This window comes from Colossoma macropomum, unplaced genomic scaffold, assembly GCF_904425465.1.
Source record: "Colossoma macropomum unplaced genomic scaffold, Colossoma_macropomum, whole genome shotgun sequence".
NCBI lineage: Eukaryota > Metazoa > Chordata > Actinopteri > Characiformes > Serrasalmidae > Colossoma > Colossoma macropomum.
Window position 1 is genome coordinate 29042498 of NW_023494792.1, and position 23208 is coordinate 29065705.

Genomic DNA, 23208 nt, shown 5'->3' on the forward strand with positions numbered 1-23208 from the left:
CTAACAAATGGAGCTTTTTGGGTCAAGTTCATCACTTTCCCTGCTTCAAGGCATATCACTGGTTTTACCAACAGGCAAAGCTGTGGGTGATGATCGGACACAGTCGGAACATAAACTTTGGGGCCCTGATTGCCCAACAGTGCTGGAAACATTTATTTTGGCTTTAGTAACAGATTAGATATCATGGTGGGAAGGGAACAAAACAATGCAAATGCACTTGGCAGTACGTAAATTGTAAAAAGAGAAGTATAAATATAGCCACGTTATGGCTTAAAAAAACAGCATGCATATCAAAACCCTTCATGCAAGCTTAGCACCCAGAGTCACACTTGCATTCAGTACAAAACTGATCATTCATTGTATTAGAATTCCAGTCACAAATGACCAGTACTTAGTAACTGACCTCACTGCTCCATACCAGTTCCACCTTTTGGTCCAAATTAATGTCAAGCGAATCACTAACGAACTTCAACAGCAATAAGTCATAATCATGGTTAAAGTTAGGTGATTTGGGTGACAGGTGACAGGATTAGGTGACACTAAACGACATCCATCATTTATATTATCCTGGCTTGGGAATACTGACTGGTAGACAAATAGATTACAGTAGTTTTTCAGCAGAATAGAGTAACACACTAATGTGTCACACTAATAATAATGGGCATAATTACGGGCACTCATTCACAAAAAATGGAATCTAGAAGTAACATACCTCTTGTTCATCAATTTATAAAAAAATGTAACAAATCAAACTACACAAAAGATTGGCTCGATAGTTCTAGCGCACTGTTTTTTTTTTTTGGAGGCTCTCGCACAGGGAGTATGGTTGAGGATGCTGGCTTTGAAGCTTTAGTCGCAGACTTGCTGACAGAAGCAGGGTCCGCAGTGTGGTACAGCACAATATCACAGCTGAGGCAGGAGAGTCTTTACTCTCTAGTACACTCTCTACACTCCTCCTTCACTTCCACTGCGTACACACACGCAGATTGAGGACATGCAGCGTCAGATCTTGTTTTTGGTAAACCTTGATACTCCATGAGTGCAAAGTGTTTTTTGTTTGTTAGGTTTTTTTGTGCGTTTTTGTATTTTTTTTTAATTTCGTTAGAACCAGTTGTGTTAACGCTACCTCTCTCTCCTTCTTCCTCCTCATCTCTCTCTATCTGAAGGACAGTGACAGTGAAGGACGGCAAGGCAGAGTTGGGCTGGCTAATAGGGTGTTAGTTTGGGGATGTCAGTTGGGGCAATTGTTTGGTCACTGCCGGGGTCACAACATCCGGCCTCCGCTTGTCCACCACTGTACGTCTACTTCAGTAAAGCCGTTTCTCATAACTACAAAAACACAAAAAATAATCAGTCAGACGTAATAAACAGTCACATTACAGACAGACTGACCACCAGAAATGATCATTAGAAAGACTGTTTACTAAGAACACTGAAGTTGGAAGCAATGTCAAATCTAGGGACACACCAAAAGTTTGGCCACCAAAAATTTTTGTCTGAAAATGGTTGAAAGTGGCAGTTTTAAAAAAAGCCCAAAAAAAATTTTTTTTTTTTTTTTTTGGCCAAAAAGATTAACTAGGTTTACAATGAAGTATCAAAATAAATACTTCATCATAAAATAAATACTAAATCATAATTTGGATGGTACTGAAAATAAGAAATAGTGGTAATAAAAACAATGTTCCCATAAACCAAAGTGTCTTTTAGCAAAGACACTGAAATTCAGCTTTAGATGCCTTTATGAAACCACAAAGGATTAAATTATCACTATACTGTCTACTGTTTTAGCAAACTACAATTAAATTGGTCCTTTAGTTCTCGGTCAGTTTTCTTTTCCCGACATGATTATTGTCTGAATTCTGTTCTTTCTTTGGTGCATCACTAGTCAAATGTAATGCAATTGTAATCAAATGTAACATTACATAAATTAAACATTTCCTTTCGCTTGTCTTAGAATATGAGGGCACTTCCCTAGTTAAAACCTGAAGTGCAAAGCTGATTCAGTTTAGCAAATCTGAATGTTAGAAATGCTGATTATATTAGTTTATAGTCTGTAACGTATGCTATGGTGTCCCGTTTACTCACGAGTGAAGACCGTGCACTCCTCCCTCCACCTGTGCAGACATGGTCCTCTTCTCAAACTTCAACTCTCCAGAGTACATCATAGAGCTAAGAGAACACACACACACACACACACACACACGAATTAGAACATCAACACAAAAGGCTCAAACTGCACTACTCCTGGGCGATAATTACTTTTGTATTATCAATTATACGCCCACCCCCTCACCTGCACCTGTCGTTATGATAGGTGCTACCACAAACACGTGCATTTACGAGCTTCTACAGGTGCAGAATAAACATGAACTGCGTGCTAACAGCGCTCACTGCTGGAGGAACTTCAGACTGAATGCAGCTATGTTTACATGGCTTCTATATTAAAGGGAACCCTGACTTAAGGCTTGTACACTGTTTTAAAGACATACATGTCCAATACTATTAAAATATGACATAAGCCAAATGAAAAGGTTTTGTTTATTATAATAAAACCTGACAAAGGGACAAAATTCTTCTACTACTAGGCCACCATTAACACGCAGTGATGCCATATGGTTGCAGTGCAGTCCGTCCTACAGAAAAATAAGATCAAAAATGTTTAACGTCATGCTCTAGCTAAAGCTGGAAAGGCTGAATGATATATTACAGTTAAATGAGATATTTAGCTTGCTGTTCCTCGCTCAGTGGACAAGAGAGAGCAACTATTTGATGTGGCAACAATGGCAGCCTAAATTTTCTACAAGTAAAGGGATTTTGTCTATTTTTAATAATAAATAAAAGCATTTTGCTTGGTTTATACAACGTATTTGAATGGTATTGGACATGTACACAACATGCCTGTGTGTCTTAACAGTCAGGGATCCCTTAAAAAAAAAAAAACAAGACTTTCCATTTTGTCATTACAGCAGCATCTTCATAACTCAACTAACCACAGGGACACTTAAGCTGTAAAGAAAACAGGACAGGATTTTGAATGGAGATTTTCTACTGAAATGAAAATAGGTTTATTTTGTTGTCCTGCAATTCACACAGCAAGTTCACCAAACTGGTGGCTTGCATGTTAAATGAAGTAATAGTGAAATATGGAATAAATAATAAAAAAAAAAGAAAAAATCCAATCACTATACAGATGAACAAAGCACTGTTAGCAAAACTCACCGAAGCATGGACAGGCTCTTGGCTCCAATGTCCTGACAGCCATGTTGGATTCCAGCGATGAGATAGGGCACAAATTTATGGATGGAGCCTTTGTCCTGCACTGAGCCCGATACTCCCTGAGCAACCTTCACTTTATCCCCTTCACTGTCAACCAGGTGCCAGAAAAAACAACAAATCATTAATAACATGCTAGGCTTTCCCTGAAAAATAACTGTGCATTCTCTTTCACATAGCCAAAGAACGATATTTTCCCTGCTCTAAAATGTCTAAATTATTCCACATCCACATCTGTGCACATACACTCACCTGAAGTAGCGTTTCTGGCTGCTGGTGCTTTTCTCCATGGCGTCAAGAGAGCCCATCCCTCTGTACTTCTTCAGCCTCACTCCATCAGAGAAGAAGTACTCACCAGGAGCCTCTGTGGTTGCTGCCAGCAACGACCCCATCATAACTATGGAAACAAAGTTCATCGATTTAAGACTGGTGATCATGACTTATTTTTACATGGGGGAAAATGAGATCACTTTATACTACTACTGAGGACGTGTGCCTAAAAAAAAAAAATATTCACGTTCTCACTGCAGACACAAAGGCATGTATCTGATCTAGTCATTTAGGACCACATAATTAGAAAAAGATCATATATACATAACGCTGCTGTCTCGTATCTCCATTTTTGTCAGTTTTCAGTTTTTGACTATCTGAACATGCCTGTTACCCTTTACACTGAGTGTAAATGTCAAGATGAATGGACCAAAAGAAACTGTCAATTTTTTTTTTCAGAAAAAAGTCTGGTTCCATAGCTTTACATTAAAAGTAACCTAGGTTTTTTCCTTCTCCTTTCAAGCCATCAATTTGGAGATATCAGGTTTTGTTCCAACAGCAGCAAGACACACACACACACACACACACACACACACACACACACACACACATATATGTATGACACCCCCCCACCCACATGAGGAGAAAGAGGTGAAATGAATATTTTCAAGATGCATGGTCATTTGCATCATAAATGTTCTATACAGAATTTAAATTAAAAAAAACAAAAAAAAGAACTAACATTACTTTTGTAACTTCTCTAACAGAATTCTCTTAAAAGACAAAATAATAAAAAATAAACAACATTTCAATATCTATATAAAAGCAAGCCAAAAAATGTAAACTGTAGGGCTACATCTCGATATTAAACTGAGCATTTCAAGATCATTTACAACCTGATCTTGTGTTTGTATATAACGTGTGGCTCTGATCTTGTGTGTCATTTTACTGCTGCTCCAATTAAGGTGGGACAGAAAATTTGAATAAGAAGCTGCCCAACACCATCACTCTTTGGACTTCATTACTGCACTCAACTAACAAACTGCACGATTTCAAACAGCTTAGCTAATCAACCATCCAAGGTAGGCCGTCCTTTCCAGTTTGGAGAGCTGTGCAGTGGAGTTTATGTTCGTGGTTATCACTTTTCAGGACTACCAAGGACTGTGTTAAACAGAACTACAGAAAAGACCACCATTATTATCACGCATTCATCATGAAAACAACCATATTCAATTCACAGCGAGCAGCTTCTCTAAAACAAACAAAAACAAAAACATTCATATTGTGACACCCCCTAACGAAAACAAAAACAGAAACACATTATGATCTGACTGGTTTCATTAAGGTCACATGGGCAGAAATCTGTTGGAACATTTACCTGACCTAGACCCACAAAGTGATCAGATCTGATTTGAGATCAGATGTTTTCACATTTCACACAGCTCCAAAGACATCAGATCTGGGTCACACACTAGGTAATGTGAACATGGCCTTCAAGTAAAAAGCACACCTGTGGATGCTCCCAGTGATAAAGCTTTCACAATGTGGCCCACAGTCTGTATGCCCCCGTCGGCGATGACTGGAACTCCAAACCGCCGAGCGTACTCTGCCACCTTATACACTGAAGTGCCCTGAGGCCTCCCACATGCCATGACTACAAATCAAAAGAGAGAGAGGAAATATTAAAGAACTGTAGAAAGAATTTTGCACTATGCCACAATGAAACAAAGTCTGGTCCAAATAATGCTTTATGAACTGTTAGTTACTGCACAGTAAACTGTGGTGCCTGATGTGTTAACAACGGCAGCAGTTTTCAGCTGTAGAGTGAAATACTTCACAAGTCTCTTTTACACTTTTACTTGCTGTGAAAAGCTTCACACTGACCCTCCTGAGTAATGCAGATAGAGCCGCAACCCATTCCCACTCTCAGGGCGTCGACTCCTGCATCGATCAGATTCTTCGCCTGTGCTGCTGTCACCACTGCACACACACAAACATCACTTTAAAGTAAGTAATCATGGTACAAAAAGGACTTGCATGAACAAGAAGTACTAGGAAGAGTGACCCACCGTTCCCTCCCGCAACCTGCAGATCAGGATATTTCTGTTTGATGTAGTTAATCATGTTGATCTGATATACAGAGTTGCCTTGTGAGGAATCCTGAGGAAAGAAACAAGACATTGATTTATCTTGTTCTCCTTCAATAACTACATATGTTCACAGAGCAAGCACAGCCACCTCTTCATTGAACCGTTCTCACAGAATCCAACTCCTACAACTTAACATTTGAAATACAACAGCTCAGTAGGTGCAGCTACTTTATACCTACATTCATTGGCCATTTTATCAGATACACGAACAATATTAGGTGCATTTGTAGGTTTACAATTACTCACTGTAACCTGACAGCTAAACTGTGTGTGGACAATCACAGTACTACTTCAGACCAGTTACTAATTGGATCACTTGCAGGGTCACTCTGTGTCAAGAATAGTCAAAAAAAATAAAAAAATAAAAACACACAACCTGTACTTCTAAAGGTCCCCTTCACTTCTACTACAATGTACAAGATGGCTGATAAGGTATGCAGATGTTTCTAAGCAGAGGGCTTTAAAACAGTTCAAAACACACATTCTCTACTCCATCACATATTCGATTCAGTTTGCACCAATCCGAATTAACCCTTTAAAATCACAGGCTTATTACATTCTAAAGCTTATCCAGCTTATCAACTTATAACTGCAGGGACTTCAATGCAAACTGGTTGAACTATTCTTAGGTTATAGAAGTGTGTAATAAAACTTGACCATGTAAGAAGTTAACTGTGCATCTGATGTTTCAGGATACAATAACACTGAATACACGTCTTATTCTAGCGCATAACGGACAATGCACTGCTGAAAGCAGCAGGTACTTCCATGATACACATATTACTTGTAATAAAGTTTGCCTTGTTTACAATTTTAGGACGAAGTCTCAGCAGCACCTGCAGAAGGTCATGAGTGAATAAGCTTAGTAGGATGAAGTTTTATTCACATCTCCATTAGCACATATGTAACTCCATGCACAGAAAACCCAAGTGTGCTCATACACCACGAGCGAAAAGGAATGTGCGCGAAACTGTCAATGGCCACACTGCAAAACCCAGATTTTGACATTTTGATCAAATGTTCTGAACGATTTGGAGCGAGCATCATTAAGCTACAGTCAGTAACCTTAAACCTACAAAGGGCACATTTGGTAGTGCATATATGGTAGGTATACCTGCTAACATGGCCACAATGGGTGCAGGGCACAAGGTATAAATGTCCAAAAGTGTTCAGACACAGAGCTAAACCACCAACATCAGTTCCTGATCTCACTAATGCTCTTGTGGCTGAGCGCAAGCAAATCCTCACAAGTATGTGAACTTTTCCTCAGCCATCTGTACGATATGCAAAATAATCAGAGCACTGACCCAAAATCAGGTTTTGCACTTCTCCTAATTTTACAGTGTCAAATCTTAGACAAATGCTGTGAGGCACATTTTATATATGAACCCGGCTGTAAAACTCACCAAAACCACCATATCTACACCAGCCTGTGTGAGCAGGTCCAGCCGGTACTTGTCGTCCTCGCGGGTGCCGATGGCCGCACCACACAGCAGCTGCTTCCGAGAGTCTTTGGAGGCCAAGGGGTAGTCCCTGTTCTTCTTCAGGTCAGTGCGGGCAATTATAGCCACCAGCTCATCGTTATCATTTACTATGGGTAGCTTACCTAGGGGTAAAGTTCATGGTTAACACACTGAAGATACTGCATGCATCATGTGGGCATACAAACTATGGTAAACAGCTGGTACTTTATCCCATAAAGTAGGTTATTTGTATTTCATGTGCCAAGTGACTTTCTTACTGGAATCAATAAAGCCAAGCTACAACCTTTTGTGAATGTGTGAACTATGCTTATAACAAGTTGTGTGTAGCCTAAAAGGCACCATTAGGATCTCTAGCCTCTGACCTTTTTTGCTGCGTTGCAGAATGTCATTGGCCTCTTTCAGTGTGACACCAGCAGGAGCAACCACCAACTCTTCTCTTTTAGTCATAGCCTACAGGACAGGCACAATGAGTTAATGCCATCATAATTCTCAGAGATAAGTAAAACACACAGTGCAGTGAAACCTGAACTTATTACTGTGATACACAGTTTAACATTTTCCCAACCAACACACCTGATTCAACTACGTGGCTAACTATTCTTGCTGCAGCAGTCTATGGTCTTTTTTTGTCTTGCCGAGCATGCTGCTCTGCATTTTATTCACAGAGTGCACATGCTACTGACAGTACAACCAATGCTTCCAGCAATATTTGGTGCCAAACTCTCCTTTACCTCAGAGATTTATTTATATAGCACTGTTCTGTTTTATTTATATTTCATTTCAAATTGTAGAGAATGAAGAAATCCTAATGCTGATAAATGTGCTTGAGCCCTGGAATGATTTCCAAGCACACTGCATTTTTACACAAGTAATTTTACATTTACTTTTTAAACCACATTACAACATTCAAAATATTTACTCCAGTTGATGTTTAATTCTACTTGCTTATTTGTTTTTGCAACAATTTTGTAAAAGGGGAGTTCTAATTTTCTAAGCCTAAACCTAACCTATACATCAGTAACCAATAATATAGCCCTTCACAAAGTATAGACAATTTTGCAGGTTAACCCAGTTTTTCTCTTTTTTTTCTCCTCCTTCATCACACCCACTCGCAGTCACTCACCTCCTCCAGAGGTCTGTTATGGTCCTTCTCAGAGAGAAAGTCGATGTCTCGGGAGGTGACTATGCCCACCAGCTTGCTGCCCATCTTGCCGGTCTCAGTGACAGGGATTCCAGAGAAGCCGTGTCGCACCTTTGCCTCAAACACATCTCCCACTGTGTGGCGTGGGCTCATTACCACTGGATCTGTGATGAAACCCTGCTCAAACCTCTACACACACATGCATACACACAGACACACACGTTTACAGAAGACAGTATACGAAACTCGCTTCAGACAAAGTGACAGACAAACATACAACCCATCAACTCTCGGTTCCTGTTTTCTAATTTAAACTTAAACTATAATCATGATAATATTTGTTGTCACAGGCCCAGCAGAATCCCAGAAATATGATCGTCACTACAGCACTGCTGATAAAAAACTAATACTATACAGACAAATAATTTACAGTTACTCACCTCTGATGACTGCAATCCTAAAGCTAAATTAGTCCTGTATCATTATGCTAATTTAACTATCTTTCAGGCAGTCTTCACATAGGTGAGTTGTATAAACCTTTCTCACAGTCACTGTGTCATCAAATCCGGCTGTAAATAGTAGTGTTATTGAACTTCCGCCTGTAGCGTTTAACAGAGCGACAAGGGAGGGTCGCTCCAAGAAAACTTTCTTTCCGCCTCAGCGCGTTTAATAGGCATGTCTGGTAGTTCCTCCAACATCGGCAGAAAGGCTAGTCTGACTTGGCCAAAGTGTGTCACATAAAACAAAGACATTTGAACTCTGCAGACCCTGTTTACTGCTGTGCAGAGCTCAGGGCGAACCCGGTAAATGGAGTACATCGCAGCAGACGACTGTACCACGCATCCCACGTTTGAAAGCGCATCTCCGTTTCAAAGCAGAACTCGACGGCAGAACAGATTCCACAAAAAAATAAAAAATCTGCATCTGCCTGAGACATGTTTTGCAAGCAGGAAAAAAGCTGAGCGGATCTTTATGGTCAACACCACATCACACATCCCTAAACAGATTTGCACTCAACCCGTGTAAACATTAGCAAGCCCTGAACAGCACAACCAGCACAGAGACGCATCTTATTTCCAAGCTACAGTGGTGAGAGGTCCATTTCTCAAGGTTTATAAGCAAGCCTCTGTGATGACAATCTCCAGGATTGTAAATACACCAGTGAATAAATATTTATCTTGGAACTGAGAATTTTCAATCACAATTGTGAGTAAGTCTCCTACTGTACAGCCCACATTCGCTCTGCAGTTCAGTTTTTTGATCAGTTACCTTGTTAAAAGTGAAACATGACTAGAACATCATCTCAGCTGAATTAGAACATTATTAAACTTGATCGAGTGGAAACACAGGTAAGGCTGTGTAGTTCAATTATTGATGCATTTAAGAACGCAGCAATGATTACAGGCAGCATCAGCTACTGTTTACAGTGCCTCCAGAAGCCGTTTAACGCTACCATTTACTCTACCACATTAACAAACACAGAAGTGTGAGAATGGTCTATTACACCAATACAGGCCGAACTGGTAAACCCAAAACACCATTACAGTTCATAACCTGTATTAAGGACAACATTCGGGAGAAAAAAATTTTAATAGAAACTCTTACAAATCCACATAATGAAGACTGTCAGACTCTGAATTGTCAAGTTTCTAAAACAGTGACATCAGTCATTAAAACACTTAAAAACTATTACAGTCCTTCATTTTTCACCAGGAGCAACATGTCAGCACAACACACATTCACAGAGCTAAAAATAAAGCATACAGAGTCACTTATAATTTATTAAGTCCTTTAGCAACCATACCTTCACTTTGCGAACCTCATTAGCCTGAAACTCTGGGGTGCAGTTATGGTGAATGATGCCGATCCCACCCATGAGCTAGATAACAAATGCACAGCAGTTACTTTAAACAACAGTCAAATGTTCAATTCAATGAGATTAGGTGTGTGATAAAGACCAAAACCTACTGCCATGGCGATGGCCATCGACGACTCGGTTACAGTATCCATGGGGGAGGAGATGAGAGGCGTCTTCAGAGTAATTTTTTTGGTCAGGGCTGAAGTCAAGTCCTGTTGATACAACAAGATCAAATGTTGGAATGCAATAACGTATGACTAACAGATAAAATCTTAGGAACAAAGCTTCTCATGCGTACCTTTCAGGCACCTGACATTTTCTTAACAGCTCATTTTCTATCAGGTGTCATGACAAGTGCAGTAATATACTTTACCATAAGAGGGCAGTAGCGATTCTTACTATCTTTAAGCAACATAGCTCATTTAAAAATGATAATAGCCTAATAATAGACTGCAAGTGACAAAGGAATGAAGAAGGGTGAAAGTTGAGCTGGCATATTAACTTGTAAGCACAGGTGTGCATTCATGCCCTGCTGCCAGTTACCCTTTTCAATAGCCAGACAATAAGAATGACCAACTCCACTGGGTGATTAGCATACAACAGGACACGAGCACATGGTGTGTCAGACACTGGTTAGTTAACAAACCCAAGATATTCACAGTCTTTCGTCTGGAGGGGCTCCTGAATCACCTGGCATGCACTAAGGTGGAGGTATTTATATTCTAACTGACAACAACAGATGGTGCGTAGAGGCCCTCTCCTAATCATGCTTGGCAAATCAGGAACTGCATATGATCAAACACCTGCACCTTTAATTTGCAAAGAGAAGACTTCAATTTTGACAAAGCTGCTGAAACAAAATACATAAAATATCATTTTAGATTGATTGCAATGAACGTAATGTTTGTAATGAATGGAACATCAGAAAATGCCTGACACATCACAAAAACACCCCATTGCATCTCTTGGTGACCTTCACAGAGACACAGTGGCAGGCCTGAGAAATGCTTTTCACTCAGATAAGCTCAGAAACATTCAACATTCTCCTCATCACCACCTGCTTCTCACGTCTCCATCCGTAGTTCCCAAAACATGACAATGCACAGTCAGATGGAGAAGACGGGAGATAATGAGAGTTTCAAATTCCCCAAAATGACAACAATGAATAATTATTTCTACACAATAAAGAATTCATGTCATTCATCGATGGGCCAGCCAATGAATGAGCAATCTCAACAGATGGCGCTCTCATACACATGCATGAAAGGTTATCAGTGACAATTTGCAGGAAAATATCATCTAAAACGCACCATTTGAATGAGCCAGAAATGACTGGTGACTTACACAACAATAATGCACGTTTCAAGGTCACCTGGTCAGAAATCATAAACCATTCTCCTTCCAGACACGCCTTACTAAGTCGTAGCCATGACTTAATTATCTTGTTCCCATGCCTTACTAAGTTGTGGCCACGCATTATTTTCATTTAGCAGCACTGCTGCGTCTGATCCACTCAGATCAGCGCAACACACACTAACACAGCAGCACCACCATGTCAGTGTTACTGCAGTGCTGAGAATGATCCACCACCCAAATAGTACCTGCTCTGTGAGGGTCCATGGGGGTCCTGACCCCTGAAGAACAGGGTAAAAAGGGGGGCTAACAAAGTATGCAGAGAAACAGATGGACTACAGTCTGTAATAGTAGAACTACAAAGTGCACCTATATAGTAAGTGGAGCTGATAAAATGGACAAAGAGCGTAGAAACAAGGAGGTGGTCATAATGTTATGCCTGATCGGTGTATATACAAAAGTAAAAGATGTGTATGTTGCACATATGTATTTGCCAAACGTGTCTTATTATGACTCATAGTAATAAAAGTAAAACAAAAGTTTAACAAATTTACAGTCAGACCTTGTGTTTTTGTATATAAAGCGAGGTTGTTCTTGTGCCTGAGAGTACTCAATCACTTCCAGCAAACTGCAGACTCTCTACAGCGGAGTAGTGGTGCAAATCTGAACGTGTAAACGTCACTGTGGAGTTATTCGTTTTGCCAGAACTGGCACACAGAGGCTGTTCGAATCCTCTTTGTAAAAGAAGTTGCTGCGTTTTCTCCTCTCTCCGGTAACATATTTGGGTGAGGTCTTCACAAAGGAGTTAGAACCTTTGAGCTATGAACATGAGTACTGGGCACAGTTTACATGTCATTATTGCACTTGACCGGGAAACCAAAGTGTTTCCAAACAGGCAATGAATGCGGGGATGACTTGTACCAGCTCAGGTTTGCTCTCTCCACTTGCCATTTCAGACAGCTTGGCAAAGGTAGACAAAGCTGAAGTTAGCTTCTTATCCGCCAGCTTCTTATTCAAATTCTCCTCAGGTGCCAGGTGCTGCACCATTAAAGATGGAACAAAAAATTGGAATAAGAAGCTGGAGAAACTAACTCCATTTTTATCCAGTTATGAGAGCTGAGCAGCATTTTTAAGTTGATGGTATTACTTTTAGAAATATAATGGACTGTGTTAAACAGAGCTAGGGCTGAAAGATGAATCATTTTTTAATCGAAATCGCAATTTGAAAGAGTTCAGTTTTTTAGAAATTATAGCCTCCACTATCAAAAATGGGGGAAAAAGGGGAAATTTAACCTAATAACACAGCTGTATACTGCCTGTAGAGTTCAAATGCTCAGCAGCAACATAACCTCCATGTGTTGTGACAAATACCACAACTTACAGGCTTTAAGGCACACTACATTCAGGGGTCAAGCCTCAAGCCAGAAAAAGTGGACACACACACACACACACACACACACACACACACACACACACACCTCAATCTAAACCCAATTTAACTCACCATATTAGCCAGAAAATTATATACATGATCTACTGATTTAAAGCATTTTCTAATGCTAACCAACCAAAAGAGATTCTCCAAAGCTCAGGCACAAATGTCACAACAAATACTGCACTTCGATTAACAACTCCCCTGTAATCCTGTTTAGTACAGAAAACTCACATTCAACTCTCTGGATAAAAGTACAGACAGATGACACAGACTAATCCACACAGTAAAAGCCAGACTTAAAAAAAAAAAATAAGATAAATTAAAATAGTGAGTGCGTACATGAAAGTATGAGTGTGTGCATGTGAGAGCTGAAGTACTGAGCTCTGTAGACAACCACCCTCTAGAGCCACAGGAAGGGCACACATGGCTAAATATACAGTGCACATGGACAAACCACAGGCGGCTGTTAAACTGAAGACAAGCCCTGCAAAAATAAAGTGAGTAGAGAGCAGAGGGAGGGACTCACCACTTCGTCTGAGGTAAAGTCAATAAAGCCAGGCAGAATCAGGAAGTCACTGTAAGGCAGAGACAGAGAAAAAGATCACATTATATGGTGGTCCATCACATACAAAGTTCTGATATTTTAAACCCAGTAGTGCCGGGTCATAATCCAATACCACAATATTTCTCAACTATACCACGACATGATTTTTAAACTGCATTAATGACGTTAATAAACACATTAGTGCTGCTACTCTATGCTCAAAGAATGTCTTATAAACCAGACATGGCTTATTTTGATTGGACCATTTTGTTCTGCTTCTCTTAAACTTACACCAAAGACAACCTTACATAGTCCTCTAAAATGTTACCCAAAAACACAATTCAATGGAAATTTTACTACCCATTTAGTTTTTAATGGATTCTACAGTGTTATTTCAGAACAATCTGAAGCTCCCAGTAATCCACACTTTTTTGCTAATCAATACATCAATACTAAAAAGCAAAACTGTTACTATATAAATATACAGATACATCACCGAGCACTAGTACACAATATGATCCCTGTGCAATTTAGTTTGCATCTTACATCTCAAAGAGGAGCATGTGATATCACAAGAAGGTGGTTCATCAAGAGAACATGAAAGGACAAGTGGGAACCTGGCTCTTAATGAGTGATTTAATTGACCTTGGACATCTAAAAGGTCAAGCATGGCTCTAGAGGAAAAACACACATGGCCCTTATTACAAGAGGACCAGAATAGTGATGAGGTCACATGTCTAGACATGTTCAAAATCTTCCTGTTTCTGACATGGTGTTGGGTACATTACCAGTAAATGAGAGACCAGCCTTCACCAGCCTCCTGAAAACCACAGGAATGTACAGTATAAATTCAGCAGACCTTAGCAAGCAGATTATATAAACAACACTGGCCAGTGGCAGGGAAGAACAGACAGAGAGGGAATCGAGCATGCTCCTCACGCAGTCAAAATGCGGTTTGGCGGACGAGTGCAAGAACGCAGCAAGGGCCAAAAAGGGGAATAGGCATAATTTTTTCGCGTTTAAGCCACAGAGGGGCAAGACAAACCCTGTCTGACATAACTCAGACATCCCAATGACTTCCCCTGTCCTCCTCCGCTCATGGTGAGCAAACTGAGGCTCAAATGGGAACCGGTGCTCCGACAGGGGAAAGTGAAGGGTGTGTCTACACACAAACATACTGACCACATACTCACAAACACCAACACGAGAGACAGAAAAAGTGTTGCTGTTTTCCTCAAACTCTGAAATGGACACGTACTCAAGCCTGAAGCATTTCAAAGAGACTGGGCAAAATCAATAACCGGCGCATTCACAATTAACAAGTCTAGGCAAAAAAAATAAAAAATTAAATCTGAAACAACTTTCCTTTAACAAAGCCCATCAAGCTATTACCTACATGAGCAAGAAAACACCATGTGGAAAACGGCCAACACTGGATAAACTGGTTCCCCAATTACAAAAAAAACCTAGTTTTAAGCTAGTTTAAAAAATACAGTTCTGTGTAAAAGACAGAGACTAACCATCATTTATTTAATTTCCAGCCAGAGGTTATTCATTCACAAACTACTCAACCAAACTGGCAGTTTTTCTTCTTTTTCTTTTATATCCTTTTATTGGTAACATTAACTACACATCCTTTCAGACTCATAGCCTCGAGCCGTCTTCTTGCAGTGGAAGGAGAGAGCACGAAAAACCTGTAGATTTTTTTAAGATCTGGAGCCAGAGGGGAAAGCGTGAAGTACTGTTTATCTGATGGTGACAGTTTTCGTGATCCACTAGGTCTCACCAGGTTGTTAGGGTTCCCCTTTTCTTAACATCTTTTAATCATTTTTTGAAATCCAGCTTGGAAAATCCTACCCCCCCACCTTTTTCCTTTGATTTTTCCCTTTTTTATGCAAGTGCATTACCTTCTATCATAACTCCTGAAAATTAACTTAATGATTGTTTTGAATGGAAATTAAATAAAGGGTACTGAATGTAATCAAAGATTGGACAGGATGCCATCTTAGATGTACTCATTCCAAAGACATCTTAATCTGTTTACCCAAAAATTTGTATTAATTTATGCTTAAAAGGAAAAGTGCCTTAATTCTTGCTTCAAAGCATTAAATTGTGAACATCATGCAACACGATTGCACCTTGAGTGGAAATGCTGGTAAGCATCAAACATGCACAAGGCTGCCCAAGATACAAACAACATGGCATAACTCACTACTTACCAGGTACTGCAGGAAGCGGATTTATAAAATCCACTGGCTTCAAAATCACAGTCAGCAGTTGCCATTCTAAAATGTTTAATTATCACGCAAGCAAGTCTAAACACACTTCAAATATCTTTGGTCTGGCTGAAGGAACGAAACTTTAAATATAGCACTTCCAAATTTGTTATGTCTACTGAGGACTAGTCATAAAACCTTGTTGCCTTGTAAGAGGTTCTCGCTCTCTCTGTCAAGGTTATATAAAAGGATTAATTATTTAAAAAACACCACACACACACACACACACACACACACACACACACACACACACACACATAAGGGGGATGAATAACAAACACACCCTTCAATTACACTAATCTCAGACTGATGTGCGCTCCCTGTTAGACCAAATATGACCAATAAAGCAGAAGAAAGTGCTCAAAGCCTGAGCTACGATCATTCACAGCTCAGACCATATAAAACATGTTTCCACTGTAAAATAAATCTCCAGCCCATCTCAGTGGGCTCAGCTCATCTCCCTGACTCAGTGTTTCAGTCTCTCATTCTTTACGGAGCCTGTCACAGAGTGGCAAAAATAGCCTCAGTGACTGAGAAGGCCATTAGGACTTTAACAGGTGTAATAAGGTCAATCAATCAGTGAAGCAGTGAAAAGGGATGAAAATTACCCATTACTGTTTTGTCTCATACCTGTTTACTTCTATTGCTCGAATACATGACCACAATGAACAACTGAATAGGACAATTACATACTCTGAGCAATCCGATAACGTTGTTACAAAATGTTGTATAATGTTCGGGGGGAGAAGAAAGAAAAAAAAAGTAATTTTTATAAAAGTTCTAAAGCGATCACTGAAGCAAAACCACAAAAAATAAGCAAAAACTACAATGTGACCAGGGCCGTGAACATCTAGGCGACAAAAGTTCGCAAATGTGATTTCAGCTTAGTGCAAACTTTGTGAGTTTTTTTTTCCTAAATGTTTAACTACAGGCTTGCACACTCTGTGGTTTCAAATTTCCTATTGTGTATGAGCCTCTTTTCTCCATCCAATGACAGACTTTGTTACGTAGTGCGTTAGTCTAAAGAGTTTGCCCAGCTACCATGTGCACGACACCGTGAGCAAACCATCCGCAGTTGTTCATTTTTCTCCACAATTGTGTCATACTGTTCGCCAAAGATAGGCGGACATCATGTCCACAAGAAGTATACAGAGGCCTTAAGCCTTCCAGGACTTCCAACACTTCACTGCATGGGTCACACAAACAGTACTTTCATTTAAGAGCAAATTAACCCATTTGATGTCTTTGTATTAGATCAGGGGTGTCCAATCTTATCTGCAGCTGATGTGGCTATATGTTTTCATTCCAAACAGGAGCACACCTGATTCCACTCTTCTAATCAGTTTGTCAGTCTACAAACGAATGAGCATGTGTGCTCCCACTTTTGCTACTCAAAGCAGTCACTTTTAAATTTTTGTAAAAAACACTTACATATTAATATTTTATAATATTAATATTAAGGCGTTTTAAAACTGCACCACAATGTGTTTGTGCCACCAGTGCAAAATTCATGATTAACTAAAAAGGAATCCAGAATCACTGAAGGCTATCATCCCATCTTTAAACAATAATCCTTCACAGGAACCTGATATGCACAGGATGTTCTCAAATCTGTGTTTAAAAGTGTAAAATGTTACATTAGTTAACGCTTACAAGCTAACTGACGTTTCCATCTCTGTGCTGCACAGCAGTCTTAGTCTGGTTGGAATTCTCCAGAAAAAGGGGCTGCCATCAGTTTGATGTTAAGCTAAGGATGTTTTTCCTCAAAAACATCATTTTGTTAAACATCTTATGAAGTAACCTAAAGAACTTCATTAAAAGTTTACCAATGGTTAAATGGTTAATGCCCAAACACCTTTAGAGCCCACTGTACAGTTAGAAGTGGCTTGCCTGTGGTTGGGAGAACAGTGCAGCATAACTTGCTATTCATTTATGCCATTCATCATCATCATCATCATCATCATCATCATCATCTCACTCGCCAGTGGGTGAAGTCCATTTGCACATGGCCATGCAGCTGAGAATGGCCTAGTTGGTTTGTGTGTTCAGGTTTGAATTGGAAGTGTTCTCGTCATCAGTGAGTAGAGCATGACGAAAACTTCAATCACTGGCTCCCTCAATTCATCTGATTTTTTAGCACGTATACAAAAAGAAAAACCTCTGTCAGCACATATTATACAAACTTCTGGCTTGCTTCAGGGTGGATTATTAAATTATTAAATAATTTAAGCACTTTCAGGGAACAGAGTGAAACTGTAGTGAGCAGTCTAAAACTTCAGCTATAAATAACTTGGTCAATACACTGTGATATCTTGTTCTCATTACTTAAGAACCCCTGAAGAACCCCTTGTTTAAGGGTGTACAGGTAAAGTTGAAAATCCCATCAAACTTTACAGAATATACCCTATACTAACTAAAAAGCACATTTCATAACTAAAACACACAACACTGCAGCAAAAAGCACTATAACCCTCTAGAGATTCAAAACACTAGTGCCAAAAAACAACCAACAGGTGAAGACAGCTTCTGCTCATGCTTCATCGAAGCACAGTTACATGGCACCTGTATGAGACATTTAACATGATTACCAGTCATCCACAAACGTCATATGGGGGCCCATACAGGCCAGGCAGAAAAGACAGTAGCGTAGTCTCTGTCAGATACACAGTCATACGCAAAAGTATGAACACCCCCGGTCAAATTACATATTTTATTGATTTTCCAAGTGAAAAGGTAAAGCACTCCCCACCAAGAACACACTTAAATATGCCATCTTCCTACAAATTTTAGTACACATTTTCTTTTTATTTCTTGGATTTATCATATCAGAAAATATAAAATATATTAAACATGCCATAGCAAGTAAACATTAGATGTGCATTAAAATGTACAAAAGTGTTGTCTCTGCAGAGGATGTGTTAACTTACTCTCACTTAAATCAACAAAACATGTCACTTGCCCAGGGGTGCCCAAACCTTTGCATATAACTGTACCTTATAAATATAGACAAGACATTTAGAAACTTTGTGTATTACACCAGACATGTTCAGCCTCTACATTTATTACTAGGGATGCATGATCTGCAAGAGACAAAACCAGCATCTGCAGATTTCAGACATGCAATCAGCCAATTTATTGTTTTTCTTTGTCCGATCTCTGTTGCAATTTTAACACAGTAAATAACATAAGCCAAGTAAGTGCAGTCGCTACACTAGCTGCAGAAACTCCTATAATAAAAAGCCGCAGCATATTACACACAACTCATTGTGCTAAACAGCCAGTGGCCTCTTATTGCTAATGCTGCACTTTATATGATTCATGTTATTTAATTTAACTTCAAGTTATGTAAACTGTGACTTTGTCTAATGAAAGTACTGGAAATGTGATTGTTTTCATTTAGCCCACACAGTGCAAGCTTTTCAAATAAATAAATAAAAAAGAGAAAACAGTTTGGTGCACCTCTAATTTATTACCTCGGCACACTGTGGTTATTCCCTATACCTCTCTGTCTCTCTCACACAGCAAGTGTATTTCACTCATACACGTGTACAAAACCTTGGGTGTGCAACTCCCCTCCCCCAAACTATTATCACATGACCCAGTCTAAGGAAAATCATGAGGCCCATACTGCATCCCTGCATGCATTTCATTATAAACCAGGCCAAATGCATCAACTCCTGCCTTCGGTTTTCAATTAACCACACACACTTACCCTTTTGCACTCTCTCAATGCTGATACTGTTACATAGCCTACCCCTCACTCACTGCTACATGCTAACGCTCTGAAGTGCTGTCTTTCTGTGTTTGTCTGATCATTAACTCATGACTGGGGGTCCAGAACTAAAGCAAATAATTTCTGATTTTGAACACATTCATTTACCAACTGAACCACTCACCACATGACGCTTGTCTAATCATCTCATTAAGTAAACAAACTTGAATCACACAAAGCAGTTTACTGCTGTCTCAAAGGGCACGACGTTTTTCCTGCTAAATCCTACATACCGACCTGGGAAGTTTCCACCTCTATGGAAAAGGTTTCAGCCTCAGGTTCACAGCAGACATGACGTCACAGACAAGTTACCAAATTCAAAGCTAGTCTTACTACGAGGACACATTAAAACCAGCTTGCCATCCTCTGCCAAGACCAGCTTCATCTACTAAGCTGAAAAAGTTGACAACGGTAGCAGAGCACAAACAGAGCTGCCACGTTTGCATTCAATATCTGCATCTGCTACCAAAGCCCTTTCTGAATGTTTGTTAGCATGTCAGTATGTTTTACAAAGTTAAGAGAGATTAATAAGGCAAACTGGTATCTAGCCATGAAATCTGCAAATGGTTCATTAGATGGTTTAGATAGTGTGAAGGCTGACAAGATGAGACCTAGAAGAAAGATAGTGGTCAACTTACAGACTGACCGAGAAGAATCCAGAAGGATTTCATGCATTATAGTTCTTCCCAGCACTCAGGATACAGTCATATTATTACTGGAAGCAAATACCATTCATGGATACTGGAGGGGAATGATTAGTTTTGATCACCAGGCAGTGATTTCAAAGCAAGAGTGTTTCAAAAGTGCAAATCTGTGAGAAACAAGAACTGATTTAGCAAAGCTACTAGCGCAATGCACAATTGTTAGAATATTCAATTGCACTATTAAACAGATGATTGGAATGGCTGGAAAAATGATAAATTCCTTGCCCGTTCAGCTGCAATGTTTCAGACAAGTTAAGAGACGTTTATCCGCGCTAATAGCGGTACTAAATCAGGATAATAAATGATATGGGAGAATGAGTCAGTATCCGATACAGGCAGACAGCTGTCTCTCTACTTGTAGCTTTTAGATTATGATTAAGGGAATTCCCCAAGACCAAAACAGTCTGCTTGTTAAGCATCCTCAATATCAAGCTGACTTGTGGAGATCATCTGTGTTGAGGCGAGAACTATTTGCTTCCCCATATGACACAGAGACTGAGGATTTCACTGTGGTGACAATCAAATGAAGTGCCATTTTACTCACTTGTAAGTCATACCGTCCCCTTTAGAGCATAGCTCTTCCGCTGTGAGTCCGTCTTGGACAGACTGCTGGTCTGATCTGCTGAAAACGTAACGTGGCAGCCCATTACACACGCCGAGGCGTTACACAAACTCACGATGTGGAGACAGACCACACTTACTTGTAGGTGAGCCCATCTCCAACTGAGAAAAGCTGCTGAGCAGACAACCCGTCCTCCGGGACGTAACCCGTTCCTCCACTTATTAGGTAATCTGCCATGCTGGAAAGCAAAAAAAAAAAGCAGTTTTAACAAGGGGTCAAAGGGGATGCATTGTGAGTGTGTGACCTCGCAATGCCAAATTGACAATGTATATTGTGGCGATATTGTGTGCTACTGCAGTGTTCAAACAATCAGCACTAACCAGTACGTTTGAATGCAAAATGATTCCTATAATCAAATTTAACTCAAAATATCTTGAGAATGTTGAATTGTGAACACACTTTTGTGAACCGGGCACTGAACGTATTGTTGTAGGCGGCCGATATTGTAACAACTGTTATGGTATTTCGATAAACTTTCATGGTACAGGAAATCACAATTCTTTCACTTTTAAATACAAATAATTTCTCTCTCTCTCTCTCTCTCTCTCTCTCTCTCTCACACACACACACACACACACACACACACAGCTGCATTAAATCCAACTGAAAATAACCAAGTATGCTCTCCTTGCAATAAAGCGTACAGTAGTTCAGTGTTCTTTAGGTACTGACAACATCCACAACATACTCAAAACAGCCTATTGTAACATGATGTAATTTAATCGCAATAAGGGTAAATACTGTCATACTGCTCAGCCCCAACTGACACACCCAAGCGTTAGTTTCCTACTGACTCCTGCTTCTATTTAAAAGCCCATCATTTATGCGCACTGGACTGAAATGTGGTCCTGAGGACGAACCTGAGCCAGCACCGTTCACTGATGTACAGAAAAAGGTCCAATCCTCCTTAAATTTTTCTGTCACATAAAACACGACCACTTTTAAAGAATCTCGTTCTGGTCAATGAAAATAAACAAAGCAAAAACGTGCTGTGTGTAAAACCAGTGGCTGCACCGCGAGGACACCTCAGCTTCCTGTTAGAGAAACACGGGAGGGAGGGAGAGGGAGACTGTCATCACTCACTACTGATCCATTTCCACAACTCCTGCTATCATCTGGTACACTATCGTGCACACACACCTTACTCTAACAGAGACAGGCTCTCTCCGCACATAAATCCTCCGGTTTTCAGTCTGCAGCTCCGTTAAAAACGAAACGAAAACACGATTTTTACCAAGTGACGCATTTCCTCCCTACTCAACTGCTGGCCCGGTGACCTACATATTGTAAACACACAAACACACCACACGCAGGGACGTTCACACATTTAGGCTCTGTTGACAGTCGACGACCCCCAGTCCAACTCCGACACGAGGTTGATCTACAGCCAGGAGCCCCCGAGCTTACGGCCGAGAGACGGTTATCACCGCAGGCTGCCGCTCAGAGACGTTGAAACGCGGCCGAGGAGACCACGAGGCTGAAGTCGGCTCCCTACTCACCAGCTTGTTGTTCGAACTTTCCCGTTCCACCTTAAACGGTGCAGCAGCATGAGGCGCCAGAATGTAACTGCTGCACCATTTAAGGTGGAACGGGAAAATTCGAAGAACAAACTGACTTCAGCCTCGTGATGAGATCTGTGACCAACCTGAAGAACAGGCACCATCACTTCTGTAACCGTTAGCTAATAATCTGAGGAGCCAAACAAAGCTCTCAGCACACCAGCAGCCACAACCGGGGGCTAAACCAGCTTTAAAAACGGGAGCAGTGGCCTAAATATTCGGCTCGAGTCTAAGTCAGAGTTAGAGTGGGCTTTTAAAAGAAATTACAGCTTCCTGCTCCCATCGGTGAACTCTGAAACCCAGTAAATCCTGAGGACACTGAACAGGAAAAACACGACTGATTCCCAATGCAGCCGCATGAAAAACAGCCGGTAACGTTTCAAAGCTCACTCGCTCTGCACTGTTTACTTCTCGTTCAGACCGAGTCTCCGTTCTCTGTGGTTATCACTCTCTCCATGAAAACACTGTACAGACACAGTTACAGATATAGTTACACATATCTGGAGACTTCAGACCTTCAGAGTGGATGAAGAAGACCACACGGCGTCCTGCGCTGCACGCGTCTTTGCGGGCTGGAGCTGGATGGAGAAACGTGTATAAATATGACTGTCCTCTCGGTTAACTAGGCTATCAGTGAACTCTGACTGTGTCTTTGTTCCTCAACTGACTCCTCTCTCCGTCTCTCTCTATCGGAGTCCCGCTCTCTCTCCTCTCCGCCTGTCTGTCTGTCCGTCTGCTGGGCTTTATGTGCACAGGCGGTTGGACGG

The 23208-nt window shown here is 40.4% G+C and overlaps 1 protein-coding gene across 4 annotated transcripts; it reads right to left on the bottom strand.

The window, feature by feature from the left end:
- Nucleotides 1–698: 698 nt before the first annotated feature.
- impdh1b (IMP (inosine 5'-monophosphate) dehydrogenase 1b) lies at nucleotides 699–23208 on the bottom strand. 4 transcript variants are annotated; one of them, XM_036576789.1, is made up of 16 exons: nucleotides 22957–23208; nucleotides 20962–21060; nucleotides 20805–20879; nucleotides 13491–13539; nucleotides 10287–10388; nucleotides 10123–10197; nucleotides 8301–8507; nucleotides 7540–7627; nucleotides 7100–7299; nucleotides 5613–5703; nucleotides 5428–5523; nucleotides 5054–5197; nucleotides 3526–3670; nucleotides 3220–3363; nucleotides 2086–2169; nucleotides 699–1329 (listed from the first exon to the last, which is right to left on the bottom strand). In XM_036576789.1, exons 2-16 carry the CDS (start codon nucleotides 21057–21059, stop codon nucleotides 1308–1310), a joined length of 1620 nt encoding a protein of 539 aa, XP_036432682.1. In that variant the 5' UTR covers nucleotide 21060; nucleotides 22957–23208; the 3' UTR covers nucleotides 699–1307. The 4 variants fall into 4 exon arrangements, with proteins under 4 accessions (XP_036432682.1, XP_036432680.1, XP_036432683.1 ...); XM_036576787.1 differs by having other exon boundaries at nucleotides 20805–20882; XM_036576790.1 differs by lacking the exon at nucleotides 20805–20879.